Below are 26,676 nucleotides of genomic sequence, written 5' to 3' on the forward strand. Positions count from 1 at the left end.
ACTGGCTCTAACCAGAATAGAAAGAGGAGTGGGAGGCCTCTGTGCACAACTAAGCAAGAGGACAAGTACATTAGTGTCTAGTTTGAGAAACAGATGCCTCACAAGTTCTCAACTGGCAGCTTCATTAAATAGTACCCGCAAAACACCAGTTTCAACATCAACAGTGGAGAGGAAACTCTGGGATGCTGGCCTTCTAGGCAGAGTTGCAAAGAAAAAGCCATATCTCAGACTGGCCAATAAAAAGAAAAGATGGGCAAAAGAACACAGACACTGGACAGAGGAACTCTGCCTAGAAGGCCAGCATCCCGGAGTTTCCTCTCCACTGTTGACATTAAGACTGGTGTTTTGCGGGTTCTATTTAATAAAGCTGCCAGTTGAGGACTTGAGGAGTCTGTTTCTAAAATCTGAAGAAATGGGTAAAAAAAAGCATTTCTAGATGTCCAAAAACATCTGTCACACTCAAAATAAATTATTTGTATCCAGTCTGTTTTTCAGTATTTTGTATTATAAATGCTAGTACAGGGCCACGCGGACCATCATTTTCACATTGACGATAGCAAAGGGACATTTGAGAGGTTTGAGAGGTATCGATTCTCGACAGAAAAAACTTGTGTAAACTTGCGAAATTACCTCGAGGTCTGGCACAACATTCACCCCACAGTTGCCCGACTGAGCAGGGCAGTGTAGACAGAACTGTCTCGATCTCAACACTCCTCCAGTATAAGTGGTCATAGCAGAGCAATGTTCTTGAAACAGCTGAAATGTACAGACAATTTCCTTATATTTGAGACTTGTTTTGAGTTTTTACTTGAAATTGCAGTAACAGCCTGTTACATCTTGAAATTGTCGCAGTAGCTGCCAGCTGCACTGAGCTACGTAAAACTTTGGAAGCCCATTCCCGCCTCCATAATACAAAATAAGAGGTAATATGCCCATCTACAGTTTTAGATATGCAAGTATAAATTTGGAGATAAGGAAGTCAAACTACACAAGTCAAAATGGTGAGATAGTAGATTATACAAATATGAAATGTTTTTTCATTTGTAACATTGTGGTGTGATTTCAGAGTTGGCACCACAGGTCCCAGAGTGGTGGGGGGGGGAATTGTTTTTCTGGGGCCCAGAGTTCCTCCTGATCTGGTAGGCTAACCTAACCAGGTAAAACTCTGGGTATGAAATAGTAATAAATCAACTGTAATATGGGCTAAGATGGGACAACAGTACTTTGTCCCTCTTTTCAATGTTTTTGTGTCAATAATTAAAAGTGCTGGTGCAAATGCCAGCTCGCCACACATTTGCCAGCGGCCCTGCTATGTTGATCTCTGCAAAGTGGATAGATGGAAATCGCCTCACAATGCTACAAATGAAGAAACATAACCTACAGTGCCTTCAGAAAGTATTCACACCCGTTGACTTTTTCCACATTTTGATGTTTTACAGCCTGAATTTAAAAATGTATTAATTGAGATTTGGCCTACACAGAATACCCCACAATGACAAACTGCAATTATGTTTTTAGAAATGTTTACAAATGAATTACAATCGGAAATGTCTTGAGTCAATAAGTATTCAATCCCTTTGTTATGGCAAGCCTAAATAAGTTCAGAAGTAAAAATGTGCTTAACACGTCACATACTGTAAGTTGCATGGACTCACTCTTTGCAATAATAGTGTTTAACATGATTTTTTAATGACTACCTCATCTCTCCACCCCACACATACAGATAATTGTAAGGTCCCTCTGTCGAGCAGTGAATTTCAAACACAGATGCAACCACAAAAAACAGGGAGGTTTTTTCAATGTCTCGCAATGAAGGGCACCTATTGGTTATAGAATAACTATCTTCAAAGTAATGACTCGGGACGTCGGGTTTGATATGAAAGCTTCTTTTAGTAATAATTCTTGATCACGTTACATTTAACAACTTTAGATTCTACAAAGCAATGCTAAGATGCTAGCGCAAAGGAGCCAAACGTAATCACCTCTAATTTGCACTTAACTAACGCGTTCCCTCTCTACTTCCTGTCGCAAGGCATTCTGGAACTTGCAGTCAAAAGCGTAATTCAATACTAACCAATACAATTACATATGTAAATAACTGTAAAGAAATATCTTTAGATACAGCTCAATGAATTAACTTAAACATTAACTCTGTAACACATTAAAGTTACAACATTGGTAGATGGGTAAAAAAAAAGTAGACATTGAATATTCCTTTGAGAATAGTGAAGTTATTAATTACACACAAAGATACAGATGCATTCTTCCTAACTCAGTTGCCAGAGAGGAAAGAAACCACTGAGGGATTTCACCATGAGGCCAATGGTGACTGCAGAAAATGTGGCAAAGCGATTAACACTTTGTATCCAGGATAAAAAGTTGTGTGGGGTAAATCCAATACATTACTGAGTACCACTCTTCATATTTTTACGCAAAGTGTTGGCTGCATCATGATATGGGTATGCTTGTAAATCGTTAAGGACTGGGGAGTTTTTCAGGATAAAAAATAAATGGAATGGAGCAAAGCACAGGCAAAATCTTAGAGGAAAACCTGGTTCAGTCTGTTCATCTTCATAATCAAAAGTGACAGTCAGTATCTGGTGTGGCCACCAGCTGCATTAAGTACTGCAGTGCATCTCCTCCTCAAGAACTGCACCAGATTTGCCAGTTCTTGCTGTGAGATGTTACCCCAATCTTCCACCAAGGCACCTGCAAGTTCCCGGACATTTGTAGGGGGAATGGCCCAGCCCTCACCCTCTGATCCAACAGGTCCCAGACATGCTCAATGGGATTGAGATCCGGGCTCTTCGCTGGCCATGGCAGAACACTGACATTCCTGTCTTGCAGGAAATCACGCACAGAACGAGCAGTATGGGTGGTGGCATTGTCATGCTGGAGGGTCATGTCAGGATGAGCCTGCAGGAAAGGTACCACATGAGGGAGGAGGATGTCTTCCCTATAACGCACAGCGTTGAGATTGCCTGCAATGACAACAAGCTCAGTCCGATGATGCTGTGACACACCGCCCCAGAACATGATGGACCCTCCACCTCCAAATCGATCCCGCTCCAGAGTACAGGCCTCGGTGTAACGCTCATTCCTTCGACGATAAACGCGAATCCGACTATCACCCCTGGTGACACAAAACCGCGACTTGTCAGCGAAGAGCACTTTTTGTCAGTCCTGTCTGGTCCAGCGATGGTGGGTTTGTGCCCATAGGTGACGTTGTTGCCGGTGATGTCTGGTGACGACCTGCCTTACAACAGGCCTACAAGCCATCAGTCCAGCCTCTCTCAGCCTATTGCGGACAGTCTGAGCACTGATGGAGGGATTGTGCTTTCCTGGTGTAACTCGGGCAGTTGTTGTTGCCATCCTGTACCTGTCCCGCTGGTGTGAAGTTCGGATGTACCGATCCTGTACAGGTGTTGTTACACGTGGTCTGCCACTGCGAGGACGTTCAGCTGTCTGTCCTGTCTCCCTGTAGCGCTGTCTTAGGCGTCTCACAGTACAGACATTGCAATTTCTTGCCCTGGCCACATCTGCAGTCCTCAAGCCTCCTTGCAGCATGCCTGACAGGCTGACTACACCGCTCACGCTGCAAGTGGGAGCGTTGCAAATTAATTTAGAAATCTATATTATTCAATTATTGCGCCAACGAGAGTCTGCGTTGCCAAGGGCTATAATAGAATTCAGTTCTATTTGTGACGCAGATTGCGCTGCAAGTCCTGCCTCTCCCATCTCCTCATTGGTTTATAGAAGCAGGTACCCATGTGCCATCTCCTCATTGGTTATACCCATGTGGGTGACTGAAAGACGAATGAGGTCAGTGGCGGTAATGCACTTAAATTTATGAAAGTTGCCAATCGCAATATAAAGTCAAGAGAAGAAAAAGCCTAGAAGGAGGAGAGATGACTAGAAACGATTCGGTTGACCATTTTATGTGTTTTATTTCAGGTAAAATAACAACTCAATGTTTATATCTCAGGACAAATTAGCTAGCAACAGCAAGCTAGCTAAATAGGACAAATTAGCTAACAAGTGCAAGCTAGCTAGCTAAATTGCCATAAATGTTTAATGCCTTTCAACCTGTCCCCAAATTAATGTAATTGGTTCAGAGTTTGTTTTGATATTTTAACCTGCGTGTCATGATCGCGTTTGGTGTGTGGGGACAAAATACATTTATGCACTATGGCGCATGCGCCCAGCTAGTTTGGGTTCCGTGTAAGGCACGTTCACGCAGATGAGCAGGGACCGTGGGCATCTTTCTTTTGGTGTTTTTCAGAGTCCGCAGAAAAGCCTCTTTAGGGTCCTAAGTTTTCATAACTGTGACCTTAATTGCCTACCGTCTGTAAGCTGTTAGTGTCTTAACGACTGTTCCACAAGTGCATGTTCATTAATTGTTTATGGTTCATTGAACAAGCATGGGAAACGGTGTTTAAACCCTTTACAATGAAGATCTGTGAAGTTATTTGGATATTTATTAATCATCTTTGAAAGACAGGGTCTTGAAAAAGGGATGTTTCTTTTTTTGCTGGGTTTATATGTATTGTATTTTAGGGTGGTGGGAATGGGATTCCATATAAAACAGCTTAACATCTCAACTCCCATGTGAATTATACCCACGTTTTCAGACACAATTTGCATTTACCACAGCCTAATGATGTGCATGATATTGATGAAAGATAAGCATGGTTTGTTATGTTTTAAGGTAGGCCTACTGTACTTCTATTTGTATTAGAAGGATAATAGGTCATTTTTGATAGGCTAACGTTACATGATGAAGACATGATCAATTAGCAGTAACTCTGCTTTTGCCTTGAAGATCAAATATAATGAGTGTACGGACGAGAAAATAAATCCTTTAATTATCTGCACATGCTTGTGAATTGTTCCACTATTCAAGACAAGAGTGTAGGCCTAAATATAGTTTGCAATGCTTAGCCTCCTGGCTAGCGGCTTCTGACATTTACGGTACTTTTGAGCTGCGGAGCAATAATGTCAACTGAACGCTCTCTTGGCTTGTGACATTCCCGTCGCTAATGTTAATTGAAAAGTGTATGTACATATTATGGATGCACGATATATTGGTAAGCATATCGGAATCGGACGATATTAGTTAAAAATCAGCATCGGCCTGATGTCGAGAGTAACGCCGATGTTCAAAACCAATGTCAAAGCTGACGTGCATACCTATATAACGTAGGTAGATGACGTAATGACACCACGAAAAAATAGAGCTAAACATGCAACACAGCATTCCTAACCTAGCCCACAACGTCTGCTGTGTGGATCGAGAAGTCAACAAGTCAAGCAGTCATTTGAAAGAGTAAGAAAATTTCAGTGAGTCAACTAAATCCATTAACGCCAAGATAATTGAATTCATTGCCATTGACAATCAACCATTCTCTGTAGTGGACGATGTTGGCTTTCAACGTCTGGTCGAGCACCGGTACACTACCAAAATAGGCTCTATTTTTCAGATGTTGCCGTACTGGAGTTACACAGTATTGTTGAAACTCACATCCATGAGCTATTTGCTATGGGCGTCACTGCTATTAGCTACACGACTGACATTTTGGACCAGCAACGTCAGCCCCATGAGCATTATGAGTCTGACAGCACAGTGGGTAGACAAGGATTTCGTACTGACGAAAGCCGTATTGCATGCTGAAGAATGTGCTGGTTCTCATACGCTGCTGCCATTTCAATGGCATTTGAGAACATGTTTGAAACATGAACACTCCTAGCTCCATTAGAAACCCTGATTTGAGAAATAAGCTCAACTGCGCCTGCATCAGACGTGATACACTGTCATGGCATTGAAACACCTGCTCAACAAATATGTCAACAAAAACTGTAGGGTTAACTTGGAAAAGTACTCTACTAGAGGCTGTGAACAAGCGATTCGGAGGTATTATCTCTGAGCCTCTACAGTGTCGCCACCATGCTCGATGCTAAGTACAAGGACCGCTACTTCGATGCAGACAAGAAACAGGGTTTACGTGAAATGTTACAGACATAGCTGGACAAGATGGAAACGGACACAGTGACAGTGCGCACCGAGGAAGAGAGGCCACGGACAGACAGAGCTGAAACTTCACTGTTTGACACGTATGATGAAATCCTGGTTTAGACTGAACAAATTAACAATGAAACGGCACATCAAGTAAGTGAAAGAAAAAAGGTTTGGATTATGTTTTACTGGTAATGGGGACATATGTAAATGCCAACAAAATAACTTTTTGGTCAGTGTGTGTGTGTTTCAACTATTTAACTGTACAAGAATAATTAAAAGGCCGCAAAATAAATTTATATCGGTTATCGGGATCGTTTTATTTGGCAAGGAAAATATCAGATATCAAAAATGTCATACCGCGGCATCCCTAGTACATATTATGTCAATTGAAATGTTTTCCTGATAGGGCTTATTCTCACAGAATAGAGTTATGTTCCTGTGGTGAGCTCACTCCAGAACTCAATGACATTGTTAAATATTTAAATAGGCTGCTGTCAGTGATGTTTCTCACATTTGGATGAGCTATTTTCCTGATGCAAAAGGGTCAACCCTACATACTAGGAGTATGTGAAGCGGTGGAGCCTCTGAAGTCAAAGGTGTGATGATGTGTGCGTCCCAAATGGCAGCCCATTCCCTACATAGTGCACTACTTTCAACCAGGGCCCATAGGGCTTAAGTCAAAAGTAGTGTACTATATAGGGAAGATGGTGCCATTCGTGAATTAATTAATTTCATATCGTATCACATTTTTTATTTATTCACTTTAACTTTAATTAACTAGGCAAGTCCGTTAAGAACAAATTCTTATTTGCAATTACGGCCTACCAAAAGGCAAAAAGTCCTCCTGCGGGGACGGGGGATTAAAAATAAAAAACAAATACAGGACAAAACCAACATCACAACATGAGAGACACCACAACACTACATAAAGAGAGACCTAAGACAACAACATAGCATGGCAGCAACACATGACAACACAGCATGGTAGCAGCACAACATGGTAGCAGCACAAAACATGGTACAAACATTATTGGGCACAGACAACAGCACAAAGGGCAAGAAGGTAGAGACAACAATACATCACTGACAGTTGTGGCTGCTTCTCGTAAGAGTGTTCATGATTGAGTCTGAATGAAGAGATTGCGATAAAACTGTCCAGTTTGAGTGTTTGTTGCAACTCGTTCCAGTCGCAAGCTGCAGCGAACTGAAAAGAGGAGCGACCTAGGGATGTATGTGCTTTGGGGACCTTTAACAGAATGTGACTGGCAGAACAGTTGTTGTATGTGGAGGATGAGGACTGCAATAGGTATCTCAGATAAGGGGGAGTGAGGGCTAAGAGAGTTTTAAGTATCAACCAGTGGGGTCTTGCGACAGGTATACGGCGATGACCAGTTTACAGGAGTATAGAGTGCAGTGATGTGTCCTATAAGGAGCAGTGGTGGCAAATCTGATGGCCGAATGGTAAAGAACATCTAGCCGCTCGAGAGCACCCTTACCTGCCGATCTATACATTTCGTCTCTGTAATCTAGCCTGGGTAGGATGGTCATCTGAATCAGGGTTAGTTTGGCAGCTGGGGTGAAAGAGGAGTGAATACTATAGAGGAAACCAAGTCTAGATTTAACCTTAGCCTGCAGCTTTGATATGTGCTGAGAGAAGGAGTGTACTGTCTAGCCATACTCCCAAGTACTTGTATGAGGTGACTACATCAAGCTCTAAACCCTCAGAGGTAGTAATCACACTTCAAGCCTATAACCCACTAGATAAGCATGTAGGTTATCATTCATTGAAGAGGTATGCAGACAAACTCAAGCTTATCTCACATAGCTATAAAAGATGTTCATATCTGACACACAAATTCTTCCCTTTATTCAGGACATTGTTGCCAGACAGTGGTCCATGACAAGAGAGGTCTCTCTTTTGATACATACAGCCCCCCCTGCTCAAAGGCCTCACTCGGGCAGATGACCCAAATGAAATGTGAAAGCCACCGTTGGTTTTACCAAGACTGGCTCCAACGTTGGCCCGAGCTTTGAAAGGTTAATGAGCTCTTAGGTGCTGCTGCCACAATCTTTTTGTTATGGTGGTGCATTTATTTGCAGAGGGACATTTGCATACAAAAGCAGGGGTATGCAGTTTCCCCTCCACATGCAGCAGGCCCTGCCTTTATGAGGCTGCTGCTGTTCCTCACACTGTGGCCCCCAGGTCAGCAACCACAACTTCACAGCACTCACAGAGCAACCAACCTTTAAAAGGGTAATATTCTGGGGCGGAAGAAGCCCACAGCAATCTAATTTAGGTTCAACACAGCACAGAACAGGCGGGCAGCACGAGACAAACTGAATCCTTTTAGTTCATGCACATGGATGCATACGGTTTCATTATCGTCCAATTAGCATTAGTTTTAATTCATTTTCATGAGAGGCCTCCTCCGACCGCTTGTTGTGAGTAATGCAGGCAGGCCTGGGGGAAGTACTGTGAATCGACAATGAGGAAGCCCACATGTTGTTTACTCTACCAAGGAGAAGTAAAGCATCAACTGGAGAGCACTTTCAGTTACAGGCTAGTATAACTGGCAGTAGGCTCCATGGAGGCTTCCTAACATGTATGTTAAAATGTTTGAGAGCATTGCTGCTTAATGAGGATGGATTAACGCCCCCTCCCCCACTAACTATTTTCCTTATATCTGAAGGGTATTGTCGGTATCAAAGCCAAAACTTTTATTTTCGCCTAACGACCTAGTAATCATTTCGGTAAACTTCTGCCTACGGTTTAGTATGAAATGTAGCTGTAATGCTGAATCGGCATTGGCACGCACTACACTCTTAATGGTTGCTAAGCAGCGGCCATTAACCATCCTCTGAACTTTGAGGCATGTCACTTCTCCCATCTATTCGCAAAGCCCACCACTAAGCATGCAGTGTTTTCTTAACCACAACTGGATAGAGCCATAAAGCATTACAGTGGAAATAAATATCACTGAATGACGAAAATATTGAAATAAAGTAGGCTAATAATGCAATTGAATGAATGTAATCAAATTGTTGCTTACTGAAACTCCCAAAGTCATCCAATCGTTGTAATACATTACTAGCAATAGCCTACCTTCGTGTGGTCAACTAGATGATCATTTCAGCAGTGTTTTGTTTGGGACAGCGCCATCACGCTGCTTTGAGACAAGCATGGGGACTCATCTTGATAAATCAATCAATGTCAGATATTTGTTTTCTCTATTGTTTAGGCTACAATTAGGCTGGGGAAATGTTAGCTAAGTTGAGGTGAGTGCTGTCGCGATCATTTTGTCTATTTGGCTCATTTATTAGAACATTTTGCCAGCATGTAATGTAGTTTAACAAGTGGGTTATTTTGCTCTCCACTTGCAGTCGCTTAGCATCATAGGCCTACTCCCAACCAAAATCCTGTGACCTCACTGACCCAATCATTATTGAGTAGGTTTACATGCACAGTAAAAATTCATATTATGGCAGTAGGCAGATTATGCAATAGTCATGTAAACACCTTATTCTGCTTAGATATGGCGCCAGAGGGGATGGCTGCCGTTTTACGGGCTCCTAACCAATTATGCTATTTTGCTCCCAGACAAGGTCCAAATCCCCGTCATTCGCATGAAGAAGGAAATACAGAGGGCAGAGATCAGGGTGCCTTGTGAGAATTCATTGGATAGTGAGTAACCCGCTTCTACCATCCGTTCTATTGACCGACTTGCATTCACTGGAAAATAAACTAGATGAGCTCAGTTCGAGACTATCCTACCAATGGGACATTAAAAACTGTAATGTCTTTTGTTTCACCGACTCGTGGCTGAACGACGACACCAATAATATACAGTTGGCTGGGTTTTCCGTGCATCAGCAGGACAGGACAGAACAGCTACATCCGGTAAGATGAGGAGTGGGAGTGTGTGTCTATTTGTCAATAACAGCTGGTGCGCAACGTCTAATATTAAGGTAGTGTCGAGGTATTGCTCACGTGAGGTAGAGTACCTCATTATAAGCTGTAGACCACACTATCTATATTTTTCGGAGCCATCTATTTACCACCACAAACCGACGCTGGCACTAAGACCGCACTCAACGAGCTGTATAAGAATATAAGCAAACAAGAAAATGCTCATCCAGAAGCGGTGTCTTGCTCGAGCTGTGTATACAACTGGTTCACCTCTGATGCTCCTAGGCAATGTATATTTAAAGAGAGTTCTGAATGTTCTTCGCCCAGCATACACCCCTCCAACCAGACATGCTTTATCTACTAATTTGCTGGATGCAGAGTTCAACAGAGTTCAAGAGAAGGTCAAGCAAATGATAGAGAAAGCAGACTGTATTGCAATCATCTCTGATGGGTGGTCAAATGTTCGTGAGCAAGGAATAATTAACTACATCTCCACCCCTCAAACAGTATTCTACAAGAGCACAGACACAAGGGACAACATACACACCGGTCTCTACATTGCAGATGAGCTGAAGGCATTCTTGCACAACAGAAGGTATTTGCACTGGTGACATGAAGGCTGCTTGGTCTAAAGTGGAGGAGTCCTACCCACACATCACATCCATTGGCTGTGCTGCTCATGCATTGAATCTGCTCCTCAAGGACATCATGGCACTGAAAACAATGGATACACTCTACAAGAGAGCCAATGAAATGGTTAGGTATGTGAAGGGTCATGAAGTTATAGCAGCAATCTACCTCACCAAGCAAAGTGAGAATAAGAGCACCACATTGAAGCTGCCCAGCAACACCAGTTGGGGTGGTGTTGTCATCATGTTTGACAGACTCCTGGAGGGAAAGGAGTCTCTCCAAGAAATGGTCATATCACAGTCTGCCGATATGGACAGCCCCGTCAAGAGGATCCTCCTGGATGATGTATTTTGGGAGAGAGTGGTAAGCAGCCTGAAACCTATAGCAGTAGCCATTGCACAGATTGAGGGAGATGTTGCCATCCTGTCTGATGTTCAGACTCTGCTTGCAGATGTAAGAGAAGAAATCCATACTGCCCTGCTCACTTCACTGTTACTCCAAGCAGAGGAAACTGCAGTTCTGAAAAACATCAAAAAGTGTCCAGACTTCTGCCTGAAGCCCATACACGCCACAGTGTACATGTTGGACCTCAACTACGCTGGCAAGAGCATCCTGTCTGGTGCAGAGATCAACAAGGCCTATGGTGTCATCACTAACGTGTCTCACCACCTTGGCCTGGATGAGGGAAATGTTCTTGGCAGTCTGGCGAAGTACACTTCCAAGCAAGGGATTTGGGATGGAGATGCAATATGGAGATGCAATCGTGCCAACATACAGTTGAAGTCGGAAGTTTACATACACTTAGGTTGGAGTCACTAAAACTCGTTTTTCAACCACTCCACAAATTTCTTGTTAACAAACTATAGATTTGGCAAGTCAGTTAGGACATCTACTTTGTGCATGACACAAGTCATTTTTCCAACAATTGTTTAGACAGATTATTTCACTTAATCACAATTCCAGTGGGTCAGAAGTTTACGTACATTAAGTTGACTGTGCCTTTAAACAGCTTGGAAAAATCCAGAAAATTATGTCATGGCTTTAGAAGCTTCTGTTAGGCTAATTGACATCATTTGAGTCAATTGGAGGTGTACCTGTGGATGTATTTCAAGGCCTACCTTCAAACTCAGTGACTCTTTGCTTGACATCAAGGGAAAATCAAAAGAAATCAGCCAAGACCTCAGAAAAAAGTTGTAGACCTCCAAAAGTCTGGTTCATCCTTGGGAGCAATTTCCAAACACCTGAAGGTACCACGTCCATCTGTACAAACAACAGTACGCAAGTATAAACACCATGGGACCACACAGTCGTCATACCGCTCAGGAAGGACACGCGTTCTGTCTCCTAGAGATGAGCGTACTTTGGTGCGAAAAGTGCAAATCACTCTCAGAACAACAGCAAAGGACCTTGTGAAGATGCTGGAGGAAACAGGCACAAAAATATCTATATCCACAGTAAAACGAGTCCTATATCGACATAACCTGAAAGGCCGCTCAGCAAGGAAGAAGCCACTGCTCCAAAACCGCCATAAAAAAGCCAGACTACAGTTTGCAGCTGCACATGGGGACAAAGATCGTACTTTTTGGAGAAATGTCCTCTGCTCTGATGAAACAAAAAGAGAACGGTTTGGCCATAATGACCATTGTTATGTTTGGAGGAAGAAGGGGGAGGCTTGCAAGCCGAAGAACACCATCCCAAGCGTGAAGCACGGGGGTGGCAGCATGTTGTGGGGGTCTTTTGCTGCAGGAGGGACTGGTGCACTTCACAAAATAGATGGCATCATGAGGTAGGAAAATTATGTGGATATATTGAAGCAACATCAGTCAGGAAGTTAAAGCTTGGTTGCAAATGGGTCTTCCATATGGACAATGACTCCAAGCATACTTCCAAAGTAGTGGCAAAATGGCTTAAAGATAAAAAGTCAAGGTATTGGAGTGGCCATCACAAAGCCCTGACCTCAATCCTATAGAACATTTGTGGGTAGAACTGAAAAAGCCTGTGCGAGCAAGGAGGCCTACAAACCTGACTCAGTTACACCAGCTCTGTCAGGAGGAATGGGCCAAAATTCACCCAACTTATTGTGGGAAGCTTGTGGAAGGCTACCCGAAACGTTTGACCCAAGTTAAACAATTTAAATGCAATGCTACAAAATACTAATTGAGTGCATGTAAACTTCTGACCCACTGGGAATGTGATGAAATAAAAGCTGAAATAAATTCTCTATACTATTATTCTGACATTTCACATTCTTAAAAATAAAGTGGTGATCCTAACTGACCTAAGACAGGGAATTTTTACTAAGATTAAATGTCAGGAATTGTGAAAAACTGAGTTTAAATGTATTTGGCTAAGGTGTATGTAAACTTCTGACTTCAACTGTAAATAAGTTATTTCGATTATTTTTTATAAATATGCCAACATTTCTAAAAACCTGTTTCCCTTTGTTATTATGGGGTATTGTGTCGATTGATGATTTTTTAAAATGTATATTTACTCCATTTTAGAATAAGGCTGTAACGTAACAAAATGTGGAATAAGGGAAGGATTCTGAATACTTTCCGAATGCACTGTAAAGAGGATATAACAGTGAAGAGGAGTCTGAATACTTTCCGAATGCACTGTAAAGAGGATATAACAGTGAGGAGGAGTCTGAATACTTTCCGAATGCACTGTAAAGAGGATATAACAGTGAGGAGGAGTCTGAATACTTTCCGAATGCACTGCAAAGAGGATATAACAGTGAGGAGGAGGAACTGCGCCGCTTGAGTGACAGGGGGCGGTAGTTGGAGTGTGTGGGAAGCAGCTGCAAGAGAAGAAAACTATAAGTACGGTATAAAAATGGACGTTACAAGGCAGCGGGTGGCGTTTCAAAAATATTGTGTGCGATATGGATCGCTTGCAATATGGATACTGACAATGTCAACATTGTGATTTCAATGTGAATTTGATTAATTGTGCAGCCCTACTTGGGGCAGCAGTTAGGCTATTTCAATTTCAAAATAATTGCAAACCATTTTAAACACTTTAGGTCATCTAATCATTTTGTTACATGTTACCCATGTAATGTATTGGACTTAATAAATAAACACACCACTCAAAATAAACTGTAGAGTAAACTCAAATGAGATGCGCCTTCAGAAGGAAGGTCTCTTAATAATTGCCATTTGAAAAGAGGATCATACACATGCACAGAGAGAGAGAGAGATGGAGTGCTCTCCTACCAGGCACTTGGTTCTCAGGGTCAGGCTCATCCTTGATGTTGAGAATCCTACTGATCCTCCGCGATACAGAGGAGAACAGGCCGTGGACAAAGGGGCCATTTTGATCCTCCACGTCTGAGAGCACCTTCCTGACTGCAGTCTTGTCTGTACTGCTGCCAGCCCCTGGCTCTGATACAGACCTGTGGTAAGGAATCAGGGAGCGCAGTGACCGCAGCCTCTCCTGTCCACTGTGCTGCTCCGCAGGTCCAGTAGTACTGCTGGAGGTGGTCATCCTTCTGGGGAGACTCAACACCCTGAGGTGGATAGGTTCCAGTACACTGTGATCTCTACTGTCCAACCTGGCAGAAGCCCTCCAGTCGTAACCGTCCAGTGGCTGCTCTGGAGTGGACTGGGAGCGCTGCTTCAGCCAGGGTTTTCTGTAATGGTGCCAGTGGTAAGAACCATCCATGCCAAATTGAGACTGAGTAGGTCTCTGACTCAAATGTCTGCTGTGGTCTGGAGACTTTCTCGGTAGACTCATTATCAAATCCAAACAATGAGTCAGTAGATCAAATCTTGTGTGAGCAAAAACACAGATTAAAGCCAGCGAATGGCTGCTCAACCTGATGGTTGGTTGACAGCTTTGAGATCTTTTAACTTACAACAGCGACCATTTCTTTGAGTAGTAGTAATGCGCCAAACCCTTGAGTAGAAAATCTCTTTAATAAAAGGTAGACCACAGGTTCCACTCCAACTATAGTTGAGTAATAAGTCGAAGGTCTGCGAGTTCAGTATCTTGTTCACTGGCTGATAGTGGCCTTCCTGGGAGGAAGTGGGGTGTCAGATGTATAAGTAAGCTTCCTTAAGGCCTGTCCAATCAGATGCTACTATACTGTAGACCTCAGGTTGTGGTTTTCCGTATAAACAGTTACGATTATTTATTTTTTTAGACCGGTCTTTGTATTCGTTAAAAAATAGAAAGGACTGTTTGTTTATCGTCATTACGGCCCCATGATACTCATATGAACTGTTCATAGACGTCAAACACTCAGGGGCTTGGCGAGATTTCAATCATTGGATGTGCCATTAAAATGTACATTGTGTAACTTACAATATTAACACAACAGTCTAGACAGCATAAATAAGAAACATATTTCTGCAATCTCTGTGCTACAAAAAAACATTGTGTAATTTAAATGTTTTTCTTCTGCCATTCACTGCCATCACATCATTTAAAATGTAAGTGTAAAGAAAACCTCCAGAGGGGTTTTCAGTTGTCTGAATCAAATAACCAACGCAACACTTGAGAGTTAGAAGAAAAAAAAATCATGCCTTTTGACATTTAAGTAATAAAAATAAAAAATGGAGAGGAGACTTAGTAAGTAATTTAGACAAAATGAATGGATTGTCACATCACACAAAGAGGGGGTGCCATTAACGCCGGGGACATAACAGTATGCATGTTGAGGACAGTCTGTCAATGGCTGCTGAAGAACCACATACACTCACATGCTCATCAAGTTGAGAGTGAAAAGTGTAGCACTGGCAATTCCACAGTGAAGTGGTCCTGAAAATTAAATGAAAGAAAAATTGGCAGATTTCTTGTTGAGCGGATGATCAGGGGGGTGGAACGTAATTACAAAAAAAATTTAGACTGCAAATTGACTGCAAGAAGCCCAAACAGATATCATATATTTGACTAAAACATAATAATTTCAAACCTTGCTTACATTTGTATACGATCACATACTGTACATCTCTATTATGTGTGGGAATACTTTGGAAGAGATTTCCAAAATTTATTTGCTGGTGTTTTTACAGTCTTTTATGTCAAACAATAAAAATATAAAATAATTATTATTTTTTTCTCAGAAAACATGGGGGCTGCTCTAACGGAATGGCACGGTGTCATAAATATGCATGGGTCCTCCTAAATGCGGTGCCCTAGCTGGGCCTAGTCCTCTGTGATCAGAGGAAATGGGAGAGTTGTCCCACTGGGGGCTATGCTAGCTACAGGCCATAGCACCTCAAACCTTTTGCCTTGGTCATCAGGGATTAGAGTGCGCATCACTATCAGGGGCAGGGATGGCAGGATCCAGGGAGCGCAACTTGAAAACCACCACAGCAAGACTGAGGATCGAAACCCTTGATAAAGGATGCTTTAGTTTTAGAAGAAAGAAAAGCATGGCTGTCTCAAATGGCCCACTATTTCCTTTGTGCACTACTTTTGACCAGAGCCTTATGTGCCCTTGTCAAAAGGAGTGCACCATATAGGGAATAGGGTCGGGGCACGGAGACCATGTGATCCACATGCTTGTGTCGTGCAATAAGGTGGTAACCAGCTGGCAAAGCTGAGCAACAGTCACCATTATTCATCACATCTAGATCAGTGCTGACTGCTGTGCTGAGAAACCAAAAGCCTAAGATGCAGAGCAGGGGAGTCCCACCAGGGATGTGTTCAAAGTGTGAATGTGAGAATTTAAAGAGTCAGTGGTAAGAGATGGACAATTTCCTCATCACTGCTTCCTGTGTACTCCTGTGGTGTTACAGCCCCTCCTTCCCTGACAGTGATGGTCTGAGACTATCCTGTAGAAACAGCTTTGAACAACAGGACTGCAAATATATATAGGTGGAATGAGCTGGAGAACAGTTTGGTATTTTTGGTATATTTTATTCATGGCCTTTGCTACCAAAGCAGCGATGTTCCTAAGTAATTAAATATATATACTGAACAGAAATATAAATGCTACATGCAACAATTTAAAAGATTTTACTGAATTACAGTTCATATGAAGAAATCAGTCCCTAATCTATGGATTTTCACATGACTGAGAATGCAGATTAGTCACAGATACCTTTATAAAAGAAATATATATAAAAATTAAAAAAAGTGCCTCAAGATCTCGTCACGGTCTTCTGGTGTATATAAATTGGCATCAATAAAAAGCAATTGTGTTCGTTGTCCATAGTTTACGCCTGCCCATACCATAACCTCACCGCCACAATGGGGCACTCTGTTGACATTAGCAAACCGCTCGCCCACACAATGCCATACGCATGGTCTGAGGTTGTGAGGCCGGTTGGACGTACTACCAAATTCTCTAAAACGACGTTGGAGGCGGCTTATGGTAGAGGAATTAACATTCAATTCTCTGGCAACAGCTCTGCCAATTGCAAGCTCCCTCAAAACTTGAGACATCTGTGACATTGTGTTGTGTGACAAAACTGCACATTTTAGAGTGGCCTTTTATTGTCCCCAGCAGGAGAATTGCTCACTAACAGGGATGTAAACATAATTGTGCAAAACAATTGAGAGAAATAAGCTTTAAGTGCGTATGGAACATTTCTGGGATTTAATTTATTTTTACCTTTATTTAACTAGGCAAGTCAGTTAAGAACACATTCTTATTTACAATGACGGCCTAGGAACGGTGGGTTAACTGCCTTGTTCAGGGGCAAAATGACAGATTTTTACCTTGTCAGCTCGGGGATTCAATCTTGCAACCTTTCGGTTACTAGTCCAACGCTCTAACCACCTGCCTTACATTGCACTCCACGAGGAGCCTGCGTGTCAGGCTGACTACCTGTTACGCGAGTGCAGCAAGAAGCCAAGGTAAGTTGCTAGCTAGCATTAAACTTATCTTATAAAAACAATCAACCTTAACAATCACTAGTTAACTACACATGTGGAATGCCGAAGATGTCGATTTCGATTACGGAGCCCCCCACGCGATTCAGAGAGGTTGGGTTAAATGCGGAAGACACATTTCAGTGGAACGCATTCAGGTGTACAACTGACTAGGTATCCCCCTTTCCCTTACACATAGGCTACAAGCACTTCTATTCACGTGGAACTCGCTTCCATGGAGAGCCACTCAATTTGCATAGCCTGGCAAAGGATGTGAAAATGTAAGCACAAAGAAGCATCACATCATCTTTTCAAGTTAGTAGAGCTCACCCCAGACATAACCAATCGAGCAAGATATCTGTAATGGCAAGTGTTCAAATGGCCCTTTGTTTGGACAGCACACATTTGAACCTCATTACTACCAACACCTGGAATATGAGTGAGGGAAATCATTCACCTCCAATGCTCAACACCACAGGGCAATGACAATGGCAGGCATAAAAATAACCCCTCTAAATGGGTATAAGAGCAGTGGCAGGAAGTTAATAGAATGGAAGAGAGAGGGGTAGCGTGAGAATCTCTAGTGAGAGACAGCAACCTGTTCTGTTGACAGTTGTTGCCTGATAACGGTTACAGACTGACTTACTATTCCAGTCCCATAACTCGTCTTCCGGAGGCTCTGGCTGCTGCCACTGTGACGTATGGGAACATAGTGTCTCCGATCCGGAGCACAGGAAAAATTACATTGGGCATCCGGAATGTTTTTTTCCAATGGCCACTTTGTCGTCTTTATTTGTCCCTGTCCTGGCGGAAATCAGGACTGGACTCAGGACATAAGAGAGCATGAACACCCCCCTGATCTAAAAATAGCACTTTGCCATTAAGAGGGCAATAAATCAGACCATGAAGGGAGGAAGAAGGGGGGGTTTATAGGCCCCTATAAAATATGTGGAATCACAGAATCCAGACATTAAAACATATTTCAAAGATGTACTGAACTTAGTAGGAAATCAACTAAATGTATTGAATTTATTAGAAAATTAATTTGCTTTAGATTATTAAAAGACATGACAAAATGCGTCAGTGAGTGATTTGTATTTTCTTTCAACTTTCTGAAGAGGCAACAGCACAGGAAAGCCCCCGTCTGTGCGCGCGTTTGTCCACCACTTTGTGTAGGCGTCAGCGATGATGCAAATGTATGACAACTGTTTTCTGGTAGTTGTTAAGGCATTCCCAAAAACCTTCCCAATTAAATGTTAACTACAAAGTAGCCTATACCTACATGACAGAATGATAAATCGGAAACCTGGAAAAACAAAACCAGAAATATATTAGAGGACCCTAGGATCATGAGGACAAGGTCTTGAAAAGTTCCCCTCAAAATACTACAGCGTCTGTGTTCCAAATGGCACCCTATTCCCTAATTAATGCACTATATAAGGAAATAGGTTGCCATTTGGGAGACAGCCTCTGTCTGGAGCTGGCGGGCAGAACTATAACGACTTGGGAACTGTGTCTGGCAGTCATCAATGTTCCAGGGTTATGGTATTTGACACCCCAACCAGCCAAGAGTCGTTCAATTATTTCCCTTCATGAGAGGAAAAATGGCTTGATGCTGTTATAATAACCATAAATACTTACGTATAATGATTATCCCACCACTGGAATTCAACAGCTAGCCTACACCAAAGGGACAACAAAACAAAAAAAGTGGTCTGAGAAAACCAACTCAATCGGTACACAAAACTAGCTGAAGTCATCCTCTTAACACATGAGCAGCCTTAGTTCCTAACCCATGTTTTTTTCCACTCACCAGGGGGACAAAAGCCTGAAATAGACAAACATTTATTGTTGAACAGCACAGGTTAGTTTCTTGTTTTGGTTCGGAGGGGATATCCTGCCTCTGTCCCCCATCCCAACCCCCTCATGACAGCATGGCTGCCACATGCAGCAAGCAGGGGTGGGACGGATGAAAACAGGGAACTTTCCATTTCCTCCTCCGCTCTGCCGAGCAACTGTAGGGTGGTTGGTCATACAATGCTAGACGTAGGCTTAGGACTCGATTCAATCCATATCTTGGAAGTTCAGTGCTATAGCGCGATTGAAATGTAAATTGATTGTCAGATTGAGCTGACATATGCAGCGTTTCCCGGGAACGCTGGATCATTGCCTTTAAATGTATAACCAAGCTGTAGCGCTGAACTTCTGCGATACGGATTGAATCGAGCCCCTAATCTCCCCATCACTCTTCTGCACGCAGAAAACAAACATTTCAAACCCATTATGGTGCTATTCAGCTGTGTTTGCCTCTTGTGTCTAGATAGCACAACTTATGCAGCACTGACCTTGGCTTGGCAATGGAGAGAGGACTGATCTTCCAGTTCAGGGAGCATTTCTCTCCTTTGTTGAAGATGACCAATGAACCATGTCTCCTCTCTCCTAGAGAGAATGGTTTCTATCCTCACAATGAAGCACAACCATGGTGTGAGGTTCATATCTAGCCTATTAGCGGTCTACCAATAAATGTTAGAACTATATTATCTTATCAAATACAAATGTTATATTCATCCATTTGTAATGAGCGGCAGGAGGAGGGGACAAAGAAATAAGAGGTTCAGACAAATTTGTATTTCAAATGGGATGGTGACTTGACAGGGTACTGATTTTTTTTTTTGATGATAGGGATCTTGTGGCCCTAAACAGATTAGATCACAAGATGACAGATCCAATCCTCCATGTAGACACTAGGCCTATACATCCCTGTATGGTGTGTCATGTGTGAATAAGCTGAAAGAGACAAGGCAGACTCCCACAGGCCCAATTCAATATGAATCAGAAAACCTCTACGGCTGTCTGCAGCTTATCACCTGGCCCTGTTGAACGATCAGATGGTGCTCTAATACACTGCCAAATATCCTTAAGCGCTTCAGTTGCCAAGTTGCCTGCTGCTACTGAACAAACTGAATTGAGCCACCCTTCCGTGCACTCCTGACCCTTAAGCAGGATTTTCAACAGCCATTTATTTCTGCCTCACTCGGTCTTGGCAAGCCTGCTTCGCCTTGCAGAGCACCGAGGGGTGATGTGCAATTGAAAAAACATTATCAGTAATTTTATGCTTAGAGTGAAACAGTCAGCGTAAATAACTCATAAAGAGGAAATGTTTCCAGGCGGATTATATCATGTCATAATATTTAGCAGTGCCTGGGCTTGTAATTTTTTCAACAAAACATGCACAAAGTAGTGGAAAAGGAAGATGTGGATGTATGCTTAGCTATGAGCTTCTTTCATCAGTAGTAGGATTAGAGGTCGACCGAGTAATCAAAATGGCCGATTAATTAGGGCCGATTTCAAGTTTTCATAACAAATCGGTAATTGGCATTTTTGGACACCGATTGTGTTTTTGTTTTTGTTTATTTAACTAGGCAGGTCAGTTAAGAACACATTCTTATTTTCAATGACGGCCTAGGAACGGTGGGTTAACTGCCTTGTTCAGGGGCAGAACGACAGATTTTTACTTTGTCAGCTCGGGGATTCAATCTTGCAACCTTCCGGTTACTAGTCCAACGCTCTAACCACCTGCCTTACATTGCAGGCTCCTCGTGGAGTGCGTGTCAGGCTGACTACCTGTTACGCGAGTGCAGCAAGAAGCCAAGGTAAGTTGCTAGCTAGCATTAAACTTATCTTATAAAAACAATCAACCTTAACAATCACTAGTTAACTACACATGGTTGATGAAATTACTAGTTTATCTAGCGTGTCCTGCGTTGCATATAATCGATGCGGTGCCTGTTAATTTCTCAGCGAATCAGCCTACTTCGCCAAACGGGTGATGATTTAACAAGCACATTCCCGAAAAAAGCATTGTCGTTGCACCAATGTGTACCTAACCATAAACATCAATGCCTTTCTTTAAAATCAATACACAAGTATATATTTTAAACCTGCATATTTAGTTAATATTGCCTGCTAACATGACTTTCTTTTAACTAGGGAAATTGTGTCACTTCTCTTGCGTTCCGTGCAAGCAGTCAGGGTATATGCAGCAGTTTGGGCCGCCTGGCTCGTTGCGAACTGTGTGAAGACCATTTATTCCTAACAAAGACCGTAATTAATTTGCCAGAATTGTACATACTTATGACATAACATTGAAGGTTGTACAATGTAACAGCAATATTTAGACTTAGGGATGCCACCTGTTAGATAAAATACGGAACGGTTCCGTATTTCACTGAAATTGTTTTTGAAATGATAGTTTACGGATTTGACCATATTAATGACCTAAGGCTCGTATTTCTGTGTGTTATTATGTTATAATTAAGTCTATGACTTGATATTTGATAGAGCAGTCTGACTGAGCGGTGGTAGGCAGCAGCATGTTCGTAAGCATTCATTCAAACAGCACTTTCGTGCGTTTGCCAGCAGCTCTTCGTTGTGCTTCAAGCATTGAGCTGTTTATGACTTCAAGCCTATCAACTCCCGAGATTAGGCTGGTGTAACCTATGTGAAATGGCTAGCTAGTTAGCAGGGTGCGCGCTAATAGCGTTTCAATCGGTGACGGCACTCGCTCTGAGACCTTGAAGTAGTTGTTCCCCTTGCTCTGCAAGGGCCACAGCATTTGTGGAGCAATGGATAATGATAATTCGAGGGTGGCTGTTTTTGATGTGTTCTTGGTTCGAGCCCAGGTAGGGGCGAGGAGAGGGACGGAAGCTATACTGTTACACTGGCAATACTAAAGTGCCTATAAGAACATCCAATAGTCAAAGGTATATGAAATACAAATGGTATAGAGAGAAATAGTTCTATAATTCCTAAAATAACTACAACCTAAAACTTCTTACCTGAGAATATTGAAGACTCATGTTAAAAGGAACCACCAGCTTTCATATGTTCTCATGTTCTGAGCAAGGAACTTAAACGTTAGCTTTTTTACATGGCACATATTGAACGTTTACTTTCTTCTCCAACACTTTGTTTTTGCATTTTTTTAAACCAAATTGAACATGTTTCATTATTTATTTGAGGCTAAATTGATTTTATTGATGTATTATATTAAGTTAAATTAAAAGTATTCATTCAGTATTGTTGTAATTGTCATTATTACAGATAATAAAAAATAATAATAAGAAGAAATAAAATAAAAATAGGCCAATTAATCGGTATCGTCTTTTTTTGATTCTCCAATAATCGGTATCGGCGTTGAAAAATCATAAATCGGTCGACCTCTAAGTAGGATAGTTGAAGACTGACCATCTTTCTCATTCATGGGAGGCTTTCGGTCAGCTGGACGAAGCCATCTAGATGAGCTTGAGACTGGCCTGATTTCCAGGCACAACCATGTGTGATGCACACAACTGGTCAACATTTTAAGAACACCTACTCATTCAAGGGTTTTTCTTTATTTTTACTATATTGTAGAATAATAGTGAAGACATCAAAACTATGAAATAAAACATATGGAATCATGTAGAAACCAAAAAAGTGTTGAATCCAAATATATTTATATTTGAGATTCTTCAAATAGCCACCCTTTGCCTTGATGAAAGAATTTGAAGAATCCCAAATATTTGGATTTGTTTAACACTTTTTTTGGTTACTACATGATTCCATGTGTGTTATTTCATAGTTTTGATGTCTTCACTAATGATCGGCTTTGAAAAGCCAACTGACATTTACTCCTGAGGTGCTGACCTGTTACACCCTCTACAACCACTGTGATTATTATTATCTGACCCTGCTGGTCATCTATGAACGTTTGAACATCTTGGCCATGTTCTGTTATAATCTCCACCCGGCACAGCCAGAAGAGGACTGGCCACCCCTCAGAGCCTGGTTCCTCTCTAGGTTTCTTCCAAGGTTCCGACCTTTCTAGGGAGTTTTTCCTAGCCGCCGTGCTACTACATCTGCATTGCTTGCCGTTTGTGGTTTTAGGCTGGGTTTCTATACAGCACTTTGTGACATCGGCTGATGTAAGAAGGGCTTTATGAATAAATTTGATTGATTGATTGTAGAATCAAAGAAAAACCTTTGAATGAGTAGGTGTTAAAACTTTTGACCGGTAATGTAGGCCTAGATAGAAATGTATTTTGTGACATATTGTGTGGTGGCCCTACTACCAGTGACTTTGCTGATAACTACTTGATTGAGGAAAAATGTACTTTAGTATGACTGAGATATGTGGTTGTCCCACCTAGCTATTTTCAGATGAGTTCACTAACTAAGTCGCTCTGGATAAGAGCATCTGCTAATTGACTAACATGTCAAATGTCCTGAGAAGGCATGTCCCTTTGCTACCCTGATTCAACCTTAGCAGACCTCAGGTCTGCATCCCAAATGGCAGTATGGCACCCTATTCATTTTAGAATGCACTACTTTTGACCAGCAGGTGATACCAATATCATATATGTCAATTGTATATCCATATTGCAGCAATATGACAGCTTAGGTTCTAGGATACCAGGAAGTTGTTTTTAATTTAAATGCATTGAATGCACAGAATGGAGAGTGTGAGTAGGTAGACAGTTATTCAGTCATTGTTAAAGAAAACATTTAATAACTCACTGGATGATTATTTTATATGACCGGCTATATTGAATGAAAGGGTCGAGAGCCATTCCATCTCTCCTGTCTGTTTCAAACACCTTTGAAACTGTGAGATGAATCAGGGCAAAGGATTGAGGCTTCCATGCAGTAGTTTGATTAGGTACATCCTGGGATACTAATGCTTCTCTTGTACACTCTAACCTAAACACTGCTCACCTTGCAGCTTTACATAGAGGGATCTTTCATAATATTTTTACCTCAGTCAAACCCTAATGACCTACACCCGCATAGCCACATGACATCCATCATTGATGCAGACAGCACTCTGTGTGGTGTGTGACAAACCGGAACCTTTTGAGTTTTCACTTGCATTGACACCGATGGAGGACAAAGAAAAGGTGGTTCAGAAGCAAATGGTGGATTTATCTAGGAAATGTGCAATGTTGCTCAGGTCTAGGCCAACTTACTGTAAGCTATGTTCATTTGATATCAGAACTAAGTCAAAAACATTTAAGCCTATCCTTCAAAGATCTGGAATTAGATCAAAAACAGGATGGGGACTTCCTGTGTTTTCAGGTAACGCCTGTAATCCCAGAATGTTGTCTTGCAGCCAACTAGTCTGTGTCGAAGGAAAGGGTGAAGGATCTGTAGATACCTGCCCTTTTCTGCATTCATACACAGGGAGTTCGTCGGCCACTGGTCTTCCATGAATAGGAATACGACTCTGTCTAAAAACAGAAGGCCATATGGGAAAATAGCTCCTCTATGGACAACATGTGACATAGAGGAGCTGGCAGAAATGGGATTGGTTTATGAGTTCAGTTTCATTCCCTTGATTTAAACCATTGTTTAAACCGATAAAGTTTGGGTAGGTAAAAAACAAAACAATGCATTGTTAAAAGACAGGGATTCTAAAATAAATCTGTATTAAGCCTAAACTACAGCTAGATGTTATTGTAGTAATTCACTTCAAAGCCTATACGTTCTTCCTCAAATGAGGCTTGGATGAATTGAATATGAGAATGGATGAATATCCCTGTCAATATCCGTTACTAACAGATAAACCCTTTCCTATGTCTTCAGTCAACCTTTAATAGGCTTATGCGCAATACCCTTTCTCTGGTTAATGCACTTTTTCAAAGGATTTAGGCAGGGCACCACAAATCCTTATTAACTAATCATAATCCATATGGTGCGGTTTGAGATTCAGGGACGGACAATTGGATGGAGTAAGACAAACTAAATGCATAGGCCTAGAATCTGAAATCTAGGCTACTTTAACATTTGTTCCCATAACTGGAAATTGTAATTGTTCTTGTTCTGAGTGTTTACAAGCCTAATTGAAGAAATTGTAGACAGCTGCTATGGTGACCTTGAGTGCCCTATGAGAGGCAGCCATGACAACCAGTCTTTCAGCCTAAATAGAACTACATTTGGCAGCTCAGCCCCTGTAAGAACTAAAAAGGCATAATCGTTCTACCATACCATGCCATTCTGCCCATTCCACTGTGGCAAACTCAGTCCTTGGGACCCCAAGGGGTGGACGTTTTGGTTTTTGCCCAAATCATTACGTTTTGATAATTTGATTCAGCTGTGTAGTGTTCGGGCAAAAACCAAAACGTGCACAAAGTTTGGGAAGCGCTGGGCTAAACATGGGGTAGCTACTCATTTAACAAAAATGGCTAAATAGCATAAAAGTCTAATTATTCCCCAGAATCACAGTTCTTCAGCCGTCAACCAACTTAATCGAGAATGTCACCTAGGCTATTACATTTTTTATTTTATAATGACTTTACTCAAAATGTAGGTTACTTTGCCTATGGTTACACTGGGATCAGCCAGTCTGCATTTTTAGAGTTATTTCTGCATTGGAACGCAGTGACGTTGGAACACTGGTGCCTGTTGCTCTGGAATCCTGGCCACTGAGGTCATTCACAGAGTTGTCTGCTTACATCACAGCTCCGGCAAGTCACTTGAAACAGGCAGGGGAGAGAAGGGAAGTGGCAAACATCCTAAGAGTGCTGGAAGTCAGAGACAGGGCTACTGCTGTCCATGGGCCACAGTACAATCAGACTATTCACTATAGCTAGGCTAGTCTAAACCTCAAGTTCTCCAGACCAAAGAAAACTAATCTAAAGCTCACCTACGTACTCAACTGTTGACACATTCAATTAGGGCTGTGATGGTAATTGAAAAACTAACTGACAGTTATGGATGAAGACAGCCAAGAAAATAAAATAACCGTCAAAAACGTTTATAGGTCTACAATCATTTTATATTATTTTTTAAAATTGTATTTACTTAATTTTCAGGTAGATAAACTTGAACTAATAGCGGGAGTGTTTACTAAGGATTATAAGCAATTGTTTTGCTTATTTAGTCTGTCTACATCTCTTTTTTCTAACTGTCGTTCGATGCTCGAGCAGCGAATCCGCTAGATGCATGGGGGTGTAGAAGCGCTGGCCTATTGGCTATGGCACCTTAGTAAATTATAATAAATGGTTTGATATGTGGACTTTCTTTTATACAACGCATGTTTTCATTGCTTGCTATTAAATAAATCTGTCTTTTAAAAAAGGGTGGATATGTCTGACTATTCATTAATTATGCAACAGCAGACAAGGTTGTTCTGGCTCTGAAGCCGATAATGCACTAATGTGTCAAATGGACAACGCACCAATCCTGTCCAACCTGGCATGGTATAATTTGATATGGAATCTTTCATTAAATTTATAGCCTAATCAACAATATATAG

The 26,676-nt window shown here is 41.8% G+C and overlaps 1 protein-coding gene across 4 annotated transcripts in view; it reads right to left on the minus strand.

The window, feature by feature from the left end:
* LOC139559752 (ras GTPase-activating protein nGAP-like) overlaps positions 1-26,676 on the minus strand; it is a 100,054-nt gene that overhangs the window by 61,192 nt on the left and 12,186 nt on the right. For 2 of the 4 annotated variants that reach the window (XM_071376070.1, XM_071376069.1), the window contains exon 1: positions 13,775-14,529. The exons of 1 other annotated variant lie outside the window; for it this stretch is intronic. In XM_071376070.1, coding sequence (XP_071232171.1) covers positions 13,775-14,294 — 520 coding nt within the window. In that variant the 5' untranslated portion in view covers positions 14,295-14,529. Of the gene's footprint in view, positions 1-13,774; positions 14,533-26,676 lie in introns of those variants that run through there. One more of the 4 variants, XM_071376071.1, reaches the window with a different exon arrangement.

Source organism: Salvelinus alpinus, chromosome 30 (genome assembly GCF_045679555.1).
Source record: "Salvelinus alpinus chromosome 30, SLU_Salpinus.1, whole genome shotgun sequence".
NCBI classification, from domain to species: Eukaryota; Metazoa; Chordata; class Actinopteri; order Salmoniformes; family Salmonidae; genus Salvelinus; species Salvelinus alpinus.